At 56.8% G+C, this 18393-nt stretch overlaps 1 protein-coding gene across 4 annotated transcripts in view; it reads right to left on the bottom strand.

Annotated features, from left to right (window-relative positions):
• Positions 1 to 18393, bottom strand: part of Ralgds (ral guanine nucleotide dissociation stimulator) — a 44860-nt gene that overhangs the window by 21454 nt on the left and 5013 nt on the right. For 3 of the 4 annotated variants that reach the window (XM_042681161.1, XM_042681160.1, XM_042681159.1), the window contains exon 1: positions 41 to 223. The exons of the other annotated variant lie outside the window; for it this stretch is intronic. In XM_042681161.1, coding sequence (XP_042537095.1) covers positions 41 to 223 — 183 coding nt within the window. Of the gene's footprint in view, positions 1 to 40; positions 224 to 18393 lie in introns of those variants that run through there. 4 annotated transcript variants of the gene reach the window in all.

The raw sequence follows: 18393 nt of genomic DNA on the forward strand, positions 1-18393 counted from the left end.
ATCTCCGCGGGGACCCCGCCTCCGGCCGCCGGGCACCCACCTCCAGGCGCGGCAGGTCCGGGTCGAGCTGCGTGAAGCTGTGCAGCACCACCGGGCAGCTGTCGGGGACGCCCAGCTCCAGGCGCACGGCGTCCCACACGCTGCGGCTCCGCCGGGAGCCCGGGAACAGCGGCTCGGCGCCGCCCGCGGGCCCGGCCGCCTCGGCCCACATGCGCTGCACCATGGAAGGCTCGCGGCAGCGCGGGCGGCCGGTGACCGCGGGACCCGGGGCGGCGCGGGCGCGGGCGCGGGCGCGGGCGCGGAGCCGGCCCGGCGCAGCAGGGGCGGCGGGGAAGCCCGCGCGGCTCCGCGCTGCCAGCGCTCTGCGCCCGCGGCCCGGCCCCGCTGAGGTCAGGGCGGGGGCGGGGCCTGCGCGGCGGGCGGGGCCTGCGCGGCGGGCGGGGCCTGCGCGGCGGGCGGGGCCTGCGCGGAGGGGCGGCGCCCAGGGCACCGTGATGCGTGTGCGGTGTGGGTGCGGATGTCGCTGCTGAGGTCAGGCCCACCTGCCTGGAATTCCAGTCAAACCCCTCCCTAGTTCTGTGGCCTTGCACAAGTTGCTTAACTTCACTGACTCAGTGTCTACATCTGGAAAATAAGGGTAAGGAAAAGGACTTCCTAAAAGCGCGCCGGGGAGGAAGGCACCAGGTCACCTGGACAAGCCCTGGGCGACGAGCTTAGACCCGAGCACTGTTAGGGTGACCGGAGCACACCGTGGCGCAGGTGTCCTGCCGTGTCTGGAGGCTGGCTGAGTGTCTAGAAGGAGAGAGGAAGGTGATGACCCACTTTGGTCTTATAGTCGCCCCAGGTGGTCTGGGGAGAAAGGTAGACTAGGGTGGCCAGGGAGCTGGGGGGGTGGCCAGAGCTGAGAGTCACCAGGGTTGGGAGCTGAACTGTTCATGGAGGGTGGGATCAAGAACTATAAATGACAGCAGGGCACCTGGCCACTGGTTTGCTCAGCTGGAACACTGGTACTTTGGGCAAATCATGACTCAGGTAGAAGCGCTGAGGGCAGAGTGGGATGCAGGGCTAGCGAGCCTCACTTTCTCCTTCCAGCAGTGAGAGAGGGAAGGAAGGAAGCACAAGCCCAGCAGTGGGGTCGGGGGTGGGGGTGGGGGTGGGGAGTTAAGGATAGGTGTACATGGGGCTGGGAAGGTGGCTTAGTGGTAGAGTGCTTGCCTAGCATGCATTTGAAGCCCTGGGTTTGATTCCTCAGTACCACATACACAGAAAAAGCCAGACATGGTGCTGTGACTGAAGTGGTGGGAGTGCTAGCTTTGAGCAAAAGAAGCTCAGGGACAGAGCCCAGACCCCGAGTTCAAACCCCAGGACTAGCAAAAAAAAAAAAAAAAGGATGGGTGTGTGCAATAGATAAATAGGAGCCTCTGTGCTGAAACCTCCACCTTAAGCCTCAGGTCAAGACCTGACCTCAGAGGCTACAATCTGGTCCTACAAAGTCAGGAGGACCATCCATATCACCAGGCCTGTTTTCCCTACCTGGAAGAGAGGGCAGGGCCAGATCACACATTCCACAAGCACATGCTGTCCCTACCATGTGACAAGCCCCCAAGCCCCAGCTAAGGGTAGAACCCAGCTCTGGGGGTTGGGGTACAATGGCAGGGAATAGAGTCAGCTTTCAGTCTCCCATGGCAGCCACATGCCAAGTATACAGAGCCATGGGGCAAATGAATGCTTATTATTTCCAAGTTGGACTGGACACTCTCTAACTTTCTCTGAATCTCCTAATTTCCTTAAAATACCTTTGTAACTAGGCAATGTAGTGAAAGCTGTTTTGTTTAGGAGAAGCAAGACAGGTAGATGTGGTTTGAGATGGAGAAGCCTCCTAGCACAGCCTCCAGGGATCGTCAGGTGTGTGGCTCATCAGAGAGAGAGGTGGTCTGGACATGGCCCCTGGGCACTGACCTTCTCTCCCACCCCTGCTTCTGGGCCCAGGCTGACTTCCTCCAAAGGAGTTCGGGATGCAGCACCTTCACCTGGCCCTGCTTTCTTCCTCCCAGGGCAGCTCCTTAAGGTTGTTCCTGGAGCAACAAGTGACACAAGGGGTCATCACCCCTCCAACCTCGAGGGTGCAGGGTGAGGAGGGAGGAGCAGCTAGCCAGTGCAGCTCGCTGACTGTCCTGTCCTTCTATCTGCACATCATGGACCTCAGTGGGGAGGGAGCTATCTAGCCAGTCCCGTGTGTGTGTGTGTGTGTGTGTGTGTGTGTGTGCGTGCGTGCCAGTACTCGGACCTGGATATTGTGCCTCAGCTTTTACTCAAGGCTAGCACTCTACCACTTGAGCCACACTTCTACTTGCAGCTTTTTTTTTTTTTCTGGTTAATTGGAGATAAGAGAATCATGGACTTTCCTAACTGGGCAGGCTTTGAACCAGGATAATCAAATATCAGCCCTCTGAGAAGCTAGGATTACAGGTGTGAGCTATGGTGCCTGGCTGGCCTATTTTTTTATTGTAAAAATAGTGTACAGAGGTGTTACAGTTACCTGAGTAAGGTAATGAGTTCATTTCCTATTGAGCATTGTTAACATCCTCCTTTGTTTTTCCCCTACCATCCCTTCCCTCCCCACTTCCCCAACTCCTCCCTCCCCTCCCACAAGTTGTAAAGTTCATTTTCGACATAGTGTCTTGTACTTCTCATTGTTACAATAGGTCAACCTGTGTCCCTATTTAAGCATTTTGTTTTTTCCCTTCTCCTCCCCTAAATTAGAAAAGTGTATATACAAGATGCAGGGCACTGGCATCACATACAGTGAAAACAGGGGTTATACCGTGGGGGAGGAACATACCAAAGAAACAAAAAAATCACATAGTACATTATGTTAAAAACTATAGCAAGAAAGAAAAAAAAAAACTACTTGTGTCCCTGTCTTGGGGTTCATTTTGCTTAACATCATCTTATACGGTCATAGGTACATAGCTTTTGAACTGTTCTGCTTGTCCTAGACATATATTAGTTATTGCAAATAAGGGAAACCATGGGACCTGTGTTTCTTTGGGCCTGGCTTACTTCACTTGATATAATTTTTTCCAAGTCTTTCCATTTCCTAACAAATGGGGCAATGTCATTCTTTCTGATGGAGGCATAGGATTCCATTATATATATGTATACACGCAGATATATATATGTGTGTATATGTATATACTGTATATATATATATATATATATATATACATACATATATACATATATCACATTTTCTTGATCCATTCATCTACTGAGGGGCATCTGGGTTGGTTCCATATCTTAACTATGGTAAATAATGCTGCGATAAACATAGTTGTGCTGGTAGCTTTAGTATACCCTTGTTTGTGATGGTTTGGGTAAATGCCCAAAGGTAGGATTGCTGGGTCATAGGGAAGCTCTATGTGGAGTCTTTTCAGGAAACTCCATACTGCTTTCCAAAGTGGCTGAACAAGTTTACATTCCCACCAACAATGCAGTATGGTTCCCTTTTTGGCCTACTTGTTTTTATGAAGTTCCTTTTCTGCCTGGTTTCACCATCTTGGACGGTGCCTCATCTCCCTCTTAGAGAGAATGCTCATGCCTCTGGCTGTGTAATGCAAACTCACACACATAGAGACCAGAAACAGACATTGTGCACTTACACATGTATAAGATACACACACACACACACACACAAACACACAGCCTGGCTTCTATGGGAGTTGAGTTCCATCCATTTCTTACTCTGTGATCCTTTCCCCTAGGCAAGCAACCTCAGCTGAGTCGCTGCACAGCGCGGTGCTCTGTACCCCAGTATTGGCACCTTTAGGAATAGGCGCTGCCATGTCCCAGATGTGTCCACATACAAGACTCTGTCCTGAGGCTCACACACCTTTTCTTGTCATCCCCCCTCCTTCCAGGGCAGGGCCACCCAATAGAGAGGACAAGGACAGTGCAGGCCACCTGACTGGAGAACACATCACCATGTCCTTGTGTACAGAAGCCAAAACCCAGTCCAACTAAGCAGGCCTTTTCAGGTTTGGGGGTGATCACAGGGGCAGAGAGACCCACTAAGATACACCACCAGCATACAGCCGACAGAGGTTCAGGCTACAAGTCAAACTTCCACATCACACAACCCATTTATTTGACAAATACACCTCAAAAGCAAAAAAAAAAAAATTAAAGGGGAATCTATATACTAGAAGAAGAGACACTAACCAAATGCTCCTGTTGATTTTAGACTATGATTTGAAGAAAGTGACCGTTAAAGAAATAACAAAGAGAGGCTGGGAAGGTGGCTCAGTGGGAGAGTATTTGCTTTGCATGCATAAGGTCCTGGGGTCAATTCCTCAGTACCACATAAACAGAAAAAGCTGGAAGTGGCGCTGTGGCTCAAGTGGTAGAGTGCTAGCCTTGAGCTGAAGAGCTGAGGGACAGCGCCCAGGCCCAGAGTTCAGGCCCCAGGACCCGCAAAAAAAAAAAAAAAGAAAGAAAGAAATAACAGAGAAGCTAGGTGCCGGTGGGCTCATGCCTATAATCCTAGCTACTCAAGAGGCTGAAATCTGAGGATTGCGGTTCAAAGCCAGCCTGGGCGGGAAAGTCTTTTTTTTTCTTTTTTGGGTCTGGTCATGGGGCCTGAACTCTGGGCCTGGGCGCTGTCCCTCAGCTCTTCAGCTCAAGGCTAGCACTCTACCACTCGAGCCACAGCACCACTTCCGGCTTTTTTCTTTTTGCTTATGTGGCGCTGAGGAATCGAACCCAGGGCCTCATGCATGCAAGGCAAGTGCTCTACCACTGAGCCACCTTCCCAGCCCGCTGGGCGGGAAAGTCTATGAGACTCTTGTCTCCTATTAACCACCAGAAACCCAGAAGTGGCACTGTGGCTCAAGTGGTATAGTGTTGACCTTGAGGTGAAAAGCTCAGGGACAGCGCCTAGGCCCAGAGTTGAACCCCCACAACCAACAAAAACAAATACAAAAATGAAAAGATAATGGGCTATAGCAGCGCCTCCCTCGCGGGGGGCTGAGTCCTGACACTCCCAGTGGATTCCTAGAATTGAGGGTCACACCAAAGCAGAATACCAAGTATAATGGGACCAGTTGGACTGCTCGGCCAGCTAAGTGGCTAATGGGGAGTAGTACAGACTGCGTGGACAACCTGAACAAGGAGATTATTTCCAGTGGCCGGTTGTGGGGCCTGAACTTTAGGCTTGGGCGCTGTCCCTCAGCTCTTTAGCTCGAGGCTAGCACTCTACCACTTGAACCACAGCGCCACTTCTGGCTTTTTCTGCTTATGTGGTGCTGAGGAATCGAACCCAGTGCCTCATGTATACAAGGCAAGCACTCTACCACTGAGCCACCTTCCCAGCCCCAGCCTGCAATTTAAAACTTAAGTTCTAGCTGAGTGTGGTGGCTCACACGTGGGGGACAGGTGGGAGGGACTAGGAGTCAGAAGCCAACCCGGGCTACAGAGTGAGACCCTGTCCTTAAAGCCAAATAAAAACCAAACAAAAACACTACCTTTTAGTTTCTAGGATTTTCTGGCCATGGCTGGCTTCAGGTAAGTGGAACTGTAGAAAAGAAACTGCCTGTGGGGACTGGGGGAGGGGGCTGCATGTGAACACTACTGGAACCCGGTGACAGTGGACATCAGGTCAGGTGTGACAGTGCTACTGTGGTCACTGATGGGAATGGTGGCTAGAGGCATGTGTACACCTGGCATGTGGCAGTGTGGTTTGGGAGGGCCGGCAGGGGAACGAGGGCAGTAAGGCCAGGAGAAATAGTAGACGTTTAAGGAAGAAAGTTTGCAAGGTTCCCGAGGCTCTGAGCAGCCACAGGCTGCAGAGCCGGGCGGAGGCCGTGCCACGAGCCAGCTTTGCCGCAGCTGCCTAGGGTCATGCCTGCCAGCCTGAGGACAAAAGGGCCTGGTGCTCACTCTGGGTCCCAGGTAGTGGGCAGCTGGGAAACTGAGTCCTGAGGACCAGATGGGCTGTGGCCTTGGACGGGTCTGAAGCTCAGGCTGATGCTGGCCCTTCCCTTTGGGGGGCTAGCGTAAGCACCCCCAAGACCACCACAGTGCAGACCTTCCACAGAATGGATGTTCCTGGAAGCAAAACTTTACAAGACTGAGCTGGCAGCGCGGGATGAGAACCAGGCCAAATGTAGCCCACACATGTGTTGGGTTTGGCCCACAAAGTGTTTTTAAATCTCTGAGCCAATGTAAAAGGTCAGGTGACTTCATATGAAAATCTGTATTTCCGGCTTCTCCTGTGACTTCAGATGACCTGACCAGACTGGGACCGAGTTCCGCACGTGAGTGGGAAGTGGCCAGTGCTGGCCCTTTAAGTCTGGGCGTGTGCTCTGAATTTGCCACAGGCCCCCTGGTCCTATGCAGCAGCTGCCTGATTTATGGGAAAGGCATGACCAGGGCAAAATAGTCTCTTCTCCTGTCCTCACACAGGGCCAGTCCCCCGACACTGGCAGCCAGAGGGGTCCCGACCTCCCTCCCCTCCCAGTGGTCCTCCTACCACACTCAGGACCACACACAGGACCCCCACAGCTCTCAGAGCTCCAGGTCTTTGCTCCTGTCTGTTGTCCCCTCTGCCTGGAGGGCTTGCACCATCCACCCCGCTTTGGTGGTATCTCAGGGCTGGACGGAGGCACAAGGCAGTGTTGGGGCTACCACAGGCCTTGGCCATCACCTCTAAACCTGGGCTGGGACAAGGCTAAACGAGGACAGCAGCCATGATGTGAAATGCAGGCTAGGTGCTGGTAGAAAACCTGCTGAGTCTTGCTGTGTGTGATGGCGCATGCCTGTGATCCCAGCACTCTGGAGGCTGAGCAGGAAGACAATGGGTTTGAGACCAACCTGGGCTCTATATGGAGACCTTGTCTCAAAACAATCAGCACAGCAACCAGGATGACAGCAGGGAGAAGGCAGTCACCCTGTCCATCTGTCTGCTGTTCTACCACTCAGCGCCCAGGGGGAACATGGCAAGGGTGTGGCCTGGCCAAACCCTCTGGCATTTCCCGACAGGGACACGGCCATCCTGGGCCTGCCTGGGTGCTGGGTGGCCGTGTGGGCGGGTGAGCACACACCTTGGCGGGAGGTGACGTGGGTCACGGGGCCGGGTGGGGAGGACAGCCCACTGGACACTGGTTCCACCGAGCTTCCAGCTGCCTTGCTAGGAGCTGGACTCAGAGCTGGTCAGGAGGTGGGAACTGAATCCTCAGGAGGCTAGGCTGGGTGGAGGGGTGTGACGTCATTGTCACCCAAAATCTCTGATCTCATAGGGCGTTACTGTCCAGGAACAGCCTGAACTCGCATTGAACATGGCGAGGCCAGGGCCTGGCAGTTCTGGATCTGCCAGGTGCTCGGGGGAGCCCTGCTGGAGGTGGGAGCTCACAACCCGTCGTGAGAAATGCCGTCCACAGAGTAAGACCCGGGGCGGCTCTGACAAACGTCTCCTCGCTCACAAACATGTCTGTGTGTGCTGGCCCAAGCGGCAGGAGTGCAGAGGAGAGAGGGAGAGCTAGAGGAGCCCAAGCAGACGGGGCGGAGGCAGACTTGAACAAAGAGGGCGAAAAAGCAAGGAGCACAGGATCGGCCCAGGAGACGCTGGCTTAGAGGGACCCACAGGCTCAGCCCAAACCTGTCCGCTACTCTGGGGTTAGAGGGCAATGATATCTGGTCCACAACTGTGCAAGGAGATGACACACTGCCTAAAAGTGCCCAGAACTCCCTGGACGGAGGCCCCCCAGCCGCCAGCCCCAGGGTGGGTTGGATGAGCAGCTTCCGGAGAACTTCTCTCTTGTGTGTTTGGGAAACTCAAGATTCAGAGCCCCCAGAAACCCCCTTTTCCACCTCCCCCCCACACCTTATTTTGCCAGTCCTGGGGCTTGAACTCAGGACCTGGGTGCTGTCTCTGAGCTTGTTTTACTCAAGGCTAGCATTTCTATCACTTGAACCAGAGCTCTACTTCTGGCTTTTTTGGAGCTACGAGTCTCACACAAACCTTCCTGCCCAGGTTGGCTTTGAACCACCATCCTCAGATCCCAGCCTCCTGAGAAGCTAGGATTACAAGAGTGAACTACCAGTGCCTGGCTGCTACCCAGCCAGGCCTCTCTGAGCCTCTCCCTCAGCCTCAACTTCTCCATCAGAAAAATGGAGATGGCAGGGACAAGAAGCCCATGCGGCTCTGGGATCCGGAAAGCAGAGGGCCGGACAGGCACAGAAGCCCTTGTTAGTCTAAGATGCTCTGAACAGTGCGAGCTCCATGCCAGGTCTCACCGCCTGCCAGGCAAGGCCTGGGCCCAGCCCAGCCTCCCCGCACACCGGGCACCGGGAGGGAGAGAGAGGCTCCTCAGGGACTTCTCACCAAACTCCTTCAACCAGTTCTGACAAGGAAGGACAGGAGGGGGCTGGGGCTCCAGCTGGGACCAGAGCAGCCTCTCCCAGGTAGACTCACCTCGGTGGACGGTGACAGCAGGGGTGCTGGCCAAGGTGGTGGCGGTGGTGGGGTTCGGAGAGTGGCACGGTGGGTGCTGCGAGCAACGACCCACCGCCTGGCAGTCACCAACGAGACGCAGGCAAAGAACACCGAGCCCTTCCTCCCCCTGGGTGCGGCAGGTCTGGCACGGGTCTGGCCTGCATCCCGGGCCATGGTGGGGCAAGAACCCGGTGGGGGAGTGGGTTCCTCGGCAGGTCTCTGTCCAGTGTGCCTGTCACCGGCCTGCCCTGGTAGAGAGGAGCACCTAAGTGCCTAGGCCTGGTGTCAGCACATGGCTGTCATACCTGTTGCTGTGACGGGCAGGCTAGGAATTCCCGCCTGTACCATGCAATGGGGCAGCCAAGGATGAGAGTCAGGGACTGTACCCCTGCTGACCCGGTGGTCCTAACCCCAAGCTCTTCCTCTGGAGGGGGCTCGGATCTCTCCTCCAGCACCCCGGACCCCTGTCTTAGAGCCAGAAAGCTGTACAGGTGCCAGTGACTTGGGTCCAGATGGACTCAACAAGGCCTAGTCACCTGCTGGGTATGTGCCCAGCCGGGGCTGTGAAGGACGCAGGCCAGCCTGGCTTACTCATTCTGGAAGCCTTCCCTGGCCATGGACTCCGAGCACCTCCTCCCCTGGCACCCAGGCAGGGGACTTCATTTTAAATCAAGGACCAACCTAGAGTTGCCACTACAAATGTCACCAAGTAGAACAGAAAAAATGTAACACACCACTATTACCAACACTTCGGAAAAGACTCTGTGAAAGAATGGGGAGCAGTCTAAGGCCAGAAAACAGAGCACCAGGGAAGCAGAGGTACACATTTTCTTGTTTTGCTGAAACCCAAACAAGGAAAGCCCGGGATGGGATGAGTTTGACACACTCACGTGACACTAGGGGAGTGGAAGCCCAAGATCTCACAGACAGAAGCCCGGCCTGTGTCTGCAGGGCCCACAGGTGACTGAACACTTCTTCTATCTGCCTTCAGGGACTGGACCCCAAAGCCCAGAAATCCCAGCGTCAAGGGGGCACGGCTGAGAGGCTGGGCTGGGCTGTCCTCCCTGGCTGGTGGAGCCTGGCTTCAAGAGGCAGGCACTGGGCTGGGCACACAGGCCCACCAAGGCAGGAAGGAGGAGGCAGTGTGCAGGGGATCTGGACCCTCCCAAGAGATGCATCAGGCCTTGGGGTGCAGGCGGCCGCGGTGGCTGAGACCTCACACTGCACCTCACTAGGTCCCACCAGCACCACTGCCCCGCTCCTCTGAGCGCTTCACATCCTCTCTGGTGGCTTTGTGGGGTGCTGGGGGGGCTGGCCGAGCAGGCGGCTCAGAGCCGGGGAGCAAGGCCTGCTTGCTGCAGCCTCCCCGGGGGACTTGTCTCCCTTGGGCCTCAGTTTCCTGATCTGTGATGGTGGCTGGGATGGACGGGAGTTGTCTGCTGTGACCCAGCAGGCTCCTTTCACAGAAGAAAAGATCTTGGAGGCACCCCTCCAGGGTGGCGATTCTACGGGGTGTAGATGATCATCCAGGGGATGGGTCAGGCTGGACAGGTATCGGAGAAACTGAGCCAGTGGGTGGGTGTCAGGTGGGTGCTGTAGCAGCCACTTTCTGCCTCCCTGTCCCCAACCCTACTATGGAACCGGGGGGGGGGGGGGGGAGAGAGAGAGTATGAGAGAGAGAGAGAGAGAGAGAGTGTGTGTGTGTGTGTGTGTGTGTGTGTGTGTAAAGAAGCCCCAGTACTGGGGCTTGAATTCAGGACATGGGCATTTTCCTTAGCTTTTTGGCTCAAGGCTGGTGATCTACCACTTGAGCTACAGCATCACTTCTGGCTCTTTGGGTTAACTGAAGGTTTAAGAGTCACAGAGTTTCCACCCAGGCTAGCTTAAAACTAGGATTCTCAGATCTCAGCCTCTTGAGCAGCTAGGATTCCAGGCATGAGCCACCAGTGTGCAGCAAAATTATCATCTTTTTCACTAATATCCCTCTACCTGTTTTTTTGTCAGTTGTGGGGCTTGAACTCTGGGCCTGGGCGCTGTCCCTCAGCTCTTCAGCTCAAGGCTAGTGCTCTACCACTTGAGCCACAGTGTCACTTCCGGCCTTTTCTGTTTATGTGGGGCTGAGGAATTGAACCCAGGGCCTCATGCATGCGAGGCAAGCACTCTGCCACTGAACCACCTTCCCAGCCCCAGTGCCTCTTGTCTAAACCCCATCTTCCCCATGTTCTTCTCAGCAGCATGTGGTCAAGGCTCCCTGCCCCAGCCTTCCGCCTTTCCCAGCCTTCCACCTTTCCCAGCCTTCCCACCTTTCCCAGCCTTCCCACTTTTCCCAGCCTTCCCACCTTTCCCAGCCTTCCACCTTTCCCAGCCTTCCATCTTTCCCAGCCTTCCACCTTTCCCAGCCTTCCCACCTTTCCCAGCCTTCCCACCTTTCCCAGCCTTCCCACCTTTCCCAGCCTTCCACCTTATCCTGCCTAACAAGCGTGAGACTCTGAGTTTAAACCTAATACTGCCGCAAAAATAAATAAAAAATGAAAAGAGGCCGGTGGAGGAGGCAGTCCGTGTTGGGGAGCTGAGGTTAGGGACCAAGAGGACTCCACGCTGCCTCTGGGGCTGCTGTGGGCAAAGCCTCTAATAGGAAGCCTTCACTCAGCACCTCCTGGGGAGCTGAGCTTCTTGTTCTGTAATAACCCCCCTCCAGACCCCTGTCCTCCCCTCCCCTTCCTGCCCCAGCCTCTGGCCTGGCTGTAAGGCCAGGTCCTGGAGCTACTCCTTTCCCAACAGGGCTGGGCAGGGCTAGCCCTGGGCACCAGCTGGGAAGGGCTGGAAGGCTGAGGCCTGAGTCACAGCCAGGTCCATCCCAGACCCAGGGCCAGAGGCTGCTCAGCAGTGTGGGAGCCCCAGGAGGCGGAGCAGAGGGAGGGAGGAAGGGAAGGAGGCAGGAGGGAGGAAGGGCAGGAGGCAGGCAGGCAGGCAGGCACCACCCTCCTCCTGTCCACGTGGTCCATCCCTGCCCAGCCCCCCAGCCTGCCAGCATCGGGAGAGCAGGCCTTTGTTCCCTGCCGGCTCCTGTCACCACATGACGTACCACATCACTGTCACTGCCTGGAACGAAGCAGGGCACTGGGCGCATGGGAGAGCTCTGCTCCCCTCATCCAAGCCGGCGCCCCTCCTCCCTCCACATTCCCAGGACAGCCAGGTCACCTGACACGCTGACATCCCAGGATGCTTTGCCCACAGTGCCAGGTGGCCCTGGACAAGGTACCTGACCGGCCTTCTAGCTTAGGCACTCAAATGACAGCAGGCCCATGCCAGCTCCATGGGCCAGGCACCTGCTGCTGGCTGGGGGGCGGGGTGGGGGGGCAGGCTGCACCTGGGGGGGGGGTCTTTCTGCTCCTCACAGGTGCCAGCAGGCCCTGGTTGGGTGTGAACCCGTTGTTTATAAACACAAGTGGCCTGTCGCTAGGAGCCGTGACTCAGCCCAGTAGTGACTCTTCTGCGAGGTTTGATCTGCACAACATCCTGTCCAGGAAGTGGAGGCCTCGGGCTGCTGTGCTCCTCTTTCCTGTTGCCTGCTGACCTGAGATGGGGTCCTGCCTGGGCCTAGCTCTCCCGGTCATTTCTGGGAACGCAGCCCCATCATCAGCTCACCTAACTCACACCAGGCTGGTTCTGCTAGGGGCCGCACCTGCGCAGCAGACATAGCTAGGCCAGGGCCAGGGCCAGGGGCAGGCCTGGCTTCCCATCCCCTCTAGCTCTGGTACTATTTGTAGTGACTTCTTGTCACACTCCCCCACCCCCCTGGCTTCCACCAAGAGCTGAGGGAAGCATCCATGCCATCCTGCGACACTCAGGGATTAGAACTCCTCAACACCTGCCCCCTGTAGCCCAAAGGCAACAGTTACCCACAGTTAAGTCACCCTGGAGGTAGAGCAACTCTTGAAGCCCCTGCCCCAGGCGCCCAGTCAGGCTCTGCCTCTAGCAGCTCTTAGATTAGGACAAACCATGTTCCTACAGTCATCTGGCAGGCAGATGAAGCCACAATCCCATCTCCATTGTAAAGCTGAGACCATCAAGGCACAGAAAGGGCCAACAACCTGCCTACAGTCACACAGCATGTCAATGCCAAGGAGCAGGGAGGCCTGGCCAGCAGGGAGGCCGCTTGCTTCTACAAGTACGGTTGTGCCTGGTGGCACTGACAGACATGGGGCTGGGTGACGGCTTGTCCCTGGGAAGAGTGGTCTGTTCTGGGGACGAGGCTCAGGCTTGGGGTGAGGATCACGGCTGCCCTGACCTGGCATTATGACTGTGGACATCACATCCTCACAGCGACGGGAGAGGCCTGGGGATGGAAGCATGGACACAGCCCCAAACTCATCCACGCCACTCACTCTGCAAAGCCAAAAGTTTGAGTCTCATGTGGCGCTGCGGCTGGCGTTCCTGACATCCCTTTTTTCCAGAGCCAGGGAGGTGGCTTCCTCCTCCTGAAGCCCCTCGATGGGCAGGGGCTCCTGAGATGGGAGTGGCCCGGGGGTACCCCTGCGGGACACAGCACAGGTGCACCTGCTCTGGCATGGGCCCTTGGGAGGAGGATGCTGTGCTTCTGTTTACAGCCGGGGCCTGCCGCTGCCCCAGGCTGATTCACTTGCTACAGCCCTCTTCTGCCTCCCCGATCCCCAGCCCACTCCAGCACATGGCAGCACTCTGGATCCCAGATGCTGGCTGTGCCCCACCTTCCGTGGGATTCCAAGCTAAGCAGGGACAGCCCCTCCCCTTGCACCCCAAGCTTGCTTCTCAAGGAGCTCCCCCAAGGTGCATCCAACTGGAAGGATTAGAGCTGCAGCAGAGCGCTCGCTCGGGGCTGGACAGGAAGGAACCCAGGCCCCAGCCCGTCACACACTGGCTGCGGGAAGCTGAGGAAGGCTGGGCAGGCAGCTCTTAAGTGTCAGTCCTGGCCCACAAGTGGGGCTACTACTCCCCGCTTCAGATCGGGGTGCACTGGATGGACACACTCAGAACAGAATCTGGTAGGTTCCACGTGGTCAAAACATGGCCACCCCAAGTAGTCTCGCTCCTTGGTGGCCGGGAAGGAACCAGGGCTGTTCCTGTTAATTTGAGAAAGGGTAACAACCTGTAGCCCACACCATCTGAAGAGCACAGGGCCCAGAGGCCCACTCCTGTCACACAGCCTGCTGGAAGGAGTTTCCTGAGCACTTCCTAGGTGCCTGGCACTACCAAGGGCTGATGGCAGAACAGGGAACAGACAGGTGAAACCACCTCTGACCTGGGGCACAGAAGGAAAGCAATACATATTCCCTGGGCTGCTTTCTCTTCATTCTGCGCGGCTGGTGACTGAACTCAGGACCTCACACTTGCTAGGCAGGTGCGAACACTTGAGCCACATCCCAGCTGTTGTGCTTTGTTTTTTGGATAGGTGCTGAGTTTTTGCCAGGAGCCAGGGCTGGATCATGGTCCTCATGGCTATGCCTCCTGTAGCTCAAAGCCCACGTTTGAAGACGAGAATGCTGTAGAACAAACAGGCTGGGTAAGCTTACGACGAAACGTAGACAAAGATGCAGAGGTGGAGAGCTAAAAGCCAGTGGGCTCAGAGCTCCCCGGTGGGCAGCAATCATGTGGGTTCTATTTGCTCATCTGTACCTGAGTGCCCAGAATGGTACCCGGCCACAAGTGAGCTTTTAGAACTAACATTCCCTCCCCCTCCCCCCCACCCCATTCTGCCAGACCGGGGGCGAGGAGGGGGGCACCAGTGTCCCAACTCACATCCCTTCCTTCCCTTTAAACTAGACAGGGTGTGGGGCTGGAAGGGGCCCCTGCAGCATGGATCCCAGAATGCAATGACACGGAGAGCTCTCAATGAATACCTGCATGAACAGGTGGACTTGATGGTCCAGATGGCTCCTGTGGCTTGGGAAGAGCACCAGGAAGGCTGTCTGGAGGAGGCAGCAAGGCTGGAGAGAAGCTGGAGGGTTGTCATGGAGGAACTGGTCTCTACCCTCCCAGCTCCCATCAGAGTGCCTTTCTGAGGGCAAGGCCGGGCACTGAGGCAGGAGGAAGACTGGGCTGGGGAGGCTGGAGCGGGGCAGCCAGAGCTTTCTGGGAAGCAGATATCCTTTTTCCTAGAGGCAGGAACCTGGAGGTGCCCAGAAGCCAGCCTGCCCTGGAGGCCCGCTCAGCTCAGCTCAGCTCAGCTCAGGTTCATCACGGGGATCTCCCGCTCTGACATTCCTAGCCAGGAATAACTCCTGCTGAATGGGTCTCTGCTCACAGGGCAAGTCCAGGCTGCCTTGGCGTGGCATGGCTTGGGCAGAGAAGCCCCTCCTGGAAGTGTAGCCAAGGCCTGGAGAGGCTGAGCCCACAGACAAGGCCCCTGTGCCTAGCAGGCCCTGGTCGCCCAGGAAAATGAGGACAAATGGGCCCTTGTGGTACAGGAGGCTGCCTGCTGTGCCAGGAACACTGCGTGCCCAGGGCTGCCACCAGCCGGTAGCCTGGGCCTGGGAAGCAGGGTTGCCCTTTCAGAAGGGGACCTCCTGAGATGCCCTGGCCTCTAGAGAGGGCTCAGGGCTCCAGCTGGCGTTGGGGCCCGTGCCCACTGCCCTCTTTCCCACAGTTCTTGTCCAGCAAGGAAGTTCCTCCAGGTGGGGATGTGAGGGGAGGGGCAGTGCCTTGGGTTTCCAGGGCCCTGGTACTGAATGGCCCTGCTTTGTCCCAGCCTCCTGCCACCTGCTGTCTCTCTGCCAACCCCCGGACTTCTCTCCTTCCTTGGTTTCTTCCCTGAAGGCAGGATCCAGGGCTCTGCTCTGCCTCCACCTGTTCAGCCTGGATGCTGGGTGAGAGGATGGCAGGTGCCCACACCTGCCTGGGCCCTTGGGAGCAGCCCTATGCCACTGTCTGATAATAAAGTGACCGTGTGCCAGGCACCGTGCCAGCACTTCCCGGCACCACAGTGCCAAGTCAGGCAGGACTATCAACCCACTCACAGATGGGAAAGCTCACGGGCTGAGAGGCCGGCTGCGAGCGCCACGATCCTCACGTTCAATGCTCTGGCCACGTAGGCGGTGTAGACACACGTACACTCACTCCTCACTCATGTGCTCGCTCAGTCCAAGAACACACATCACTGGCACACGATCCTACAGTATGTGTTCACTCCAATGTGGGCAGGGGTACCCAGAGTCCCAACACACACACACACACATACACACACACACACACTCTCTCTCTCTCTCTCTCTCTCTCTCTCTCTCTCTCTCTCTCTCTCTCACGGAGGTGCAGCCTGGCTCTTACAGGCCCTGAGGCCTCTTCCCAGAACATCTGCCAGACAAGGAGAGGGCGGGATCAGGTAGCACCCTCCCCCTGCGCCTGCCTCCAGTAGCTAGAACAGAGCTGCTAAGAAAGGAGAGGGTACAGACTCCTGCAGGGACTTCCTGAGCCCAGAAGCTAGGAAAGAAACTCCTCTTGGAATCCCAAAGAATCTGAAGTCTCTAAGGTCTGGGGCCTGGGCCCAGGGGAGCACTGCCAGCTCAGCCCTCTCCACGGGACACTACCTGCCAGATCTCCCCCATTTGTGGCTGTTACCTCTTGGGCTACTCAGGGCTTCAGGCCAGATGAACTGCCTTACCCTGAACTCCAGCTGAGCAGCTGGAAGGTCTGGGACCTGAACCTGACCTCAGAGAAGTGGGGACCCAGGTGAGACTCCCAAAATGGCCTAGGAAGTTTTCTCGACTCTGGGTGGCACGTGTCCCAGTCCCCCAGGGCAGTCACTGCTGGTGGGGCCGTGCAGCCATGGGCTTTTCGACATCCTCTGGCACCTGGGAGGGCCAGCTGGTGTCCTGCTCGGAGCTACTGAGGCTCAGAAGTAAGGAACCTACCATCAAGCCTGGTCAGCTCAACCAACTCCAGATTTTACCTCCCCCCAACCTGCCCCAAGGACTGCGGTTCCCTTGGGGCAGAGGACCGAAGGTTGAGATAAATCTGGGCCAGATCTTGTCTGCAAGGGTGGAGCAGAGGGCTCCAACACTCACCCCCCCCCCCCCACCTTCCCGCTTCTCCAGCTTAATCTTAGTGTTTACTGGGAAAAGGCATCATCTCCCCCACCCGCAGGGGGAGATATCTGGGGTCAATATGGAGCCCCTAGAGGGGTGGAGGGGAAGAGGAGGGAATGTTCCTGGACTTAGGACTGGTCACTGGCTAAGGGTCTTTTCTCCATCCCTTTCTCTTCCATAGCTGGAACCCAGGGAAATCAAGTCTGGACTCAACCCAGAAAGCAGGAAGAAGGGCAGTGGACCCAGCTCCCTCTCAATCTTCCCTGAAGGAGGGAACGGAGGCTGTGTGTCCGGGTCTGGGTGGTGCAGGGGTGGGGGCTACGCTCTCATTCTGCTTCCTCCCCGTCGATGTCCTCCTACGGCTGCTGGGCTGGCAATACTCAGCAAAAACATGGGCAGCTCCAGGTAGCTTGCAGCAGTCTGGGCACTGTCTGTGCCCCTCTGCCAGCTGGCCCCGGCCTCTGCTTGAGCCTCACCAAGGTCCCCAACATGAACACGTGGGACAGGCGCCTGGACATACAGTACAACAGGCCCCTCCCAACTCCAGAAGTGGGTGGGCCCCTCTGGAACAAGTACAGATCACAGGAAGGACTATAGTTCAAGGTCACCCAAGGTCACCTTGAGAGAGTGATCAAGGTCAGATTCCTGGAGTCCTGCCTCCCTGGGGCACCAAGAAACATTTCCTACGCCCCTCCCTGCCTTGCCTGGAGAGACTGTTTCCAACCTGGCTGCCCCTGCCTGTCCGGTCACCTCCTCTGCTTCCTGGTCCTTTCCTGTGGTCATGGACCACATGGACCACTCCCCCCACCCCAGCCCTCCGCCACTGCCACCACCACCGCAATGTCGTCAGCTCTCAGCAGTGCACAGGGCCAGCAGCCACACACTGAGGTAGCACCAGGGGCGTACAGGGGCCAGATCCTTCATCCTCAGGACATCCTGTATGGGCAGGATGGGAGGGAGCGGTAGGAGGGGGAACACAGCAAGGATCAGAGGGGTTCAGTGCTTATTCTAGGACACCCAATACTAAGCCCTGAGCTGGGATTGCAGCCCAGGTGCTCTGCTTTGCAGCTGGTGCACCTGTGACCAGGGGCCCCAGAAGAGCAAGACTCGCAAGCCAGGAAGACCCCAAATGATAGAGGGGGGAGCATGGATGGCCTGGGGGAAGGGGGTGGCTTCACCTCCCCAGCCAGACCCCAGCATGGATGGTGAACACAAGAGTAGAGGTATGGATGGGCCACAAATGGGGAAACTGAGTTGAGGAGAAGAGCCTTCCAGGGTCACCTGGCTAGTAGGTCTCAAAAGCGGCCTACACATTCAGTGTCTCCGCAGTACACCTTGCCTCAGGGCCGGGAGCCTGTGGCTGCTGGGTGTTCGTGATGGTGGTAGCAAAGCACCAGGCTTGCCTCTCCCTGCCTGGCTGGCTGGCTGGCACCAAGCCACATCTCTAAGCCTAACCCTTGAGTTCTCTGACAGTCGGTGACTGTCAACCGTCCCTCCCATATCCAGGAAATGGGGTTGGTTGTCAGGGGACTGGCCTTATGACAGGTGGCTGGCAGAGTGGGGCGCTGGGGAGCAGGGCGTGGACTGGGGTTTCCCTCAGGAAGGATCCAGGGGGTGCTGGGCCTTCCTTGGGAAGCCCTGGAGCAAACTCAGAACTAAGGGCCACCCACAGGCCATGGGAAAGCCCGGAGCCCCAAGCCTTCCGGCAGGCAGGCAAGTATTTTGGGGACCTGCAGTTGCCAAGCAACTGCTCGAGGTTGCCATGGGAACGCTTCTTCCTTTGCAGGCTTGTCATTTTAGGGGGAATGCCACACTTCCCATACCCTTTCCTCTCTACACTTT

Source organism: Dipodomys spectabilis, unplaced genomic scaffold (genome assembly GCF_019054845.1).
Source record: "Dipodomys spectabilis isolate Male_0828 unplaced genomic scaffold, ASM1905484v1 ptg000067l, whole genome shotgun sequence".
NCBI classification, from domain to species: domain Eukaryota; kingdom Metazoa; phylum Chordata; class Mammalia; order Rodentia; family Heteromyidae; genus Dipodomys; species Dipodomys spectabilis.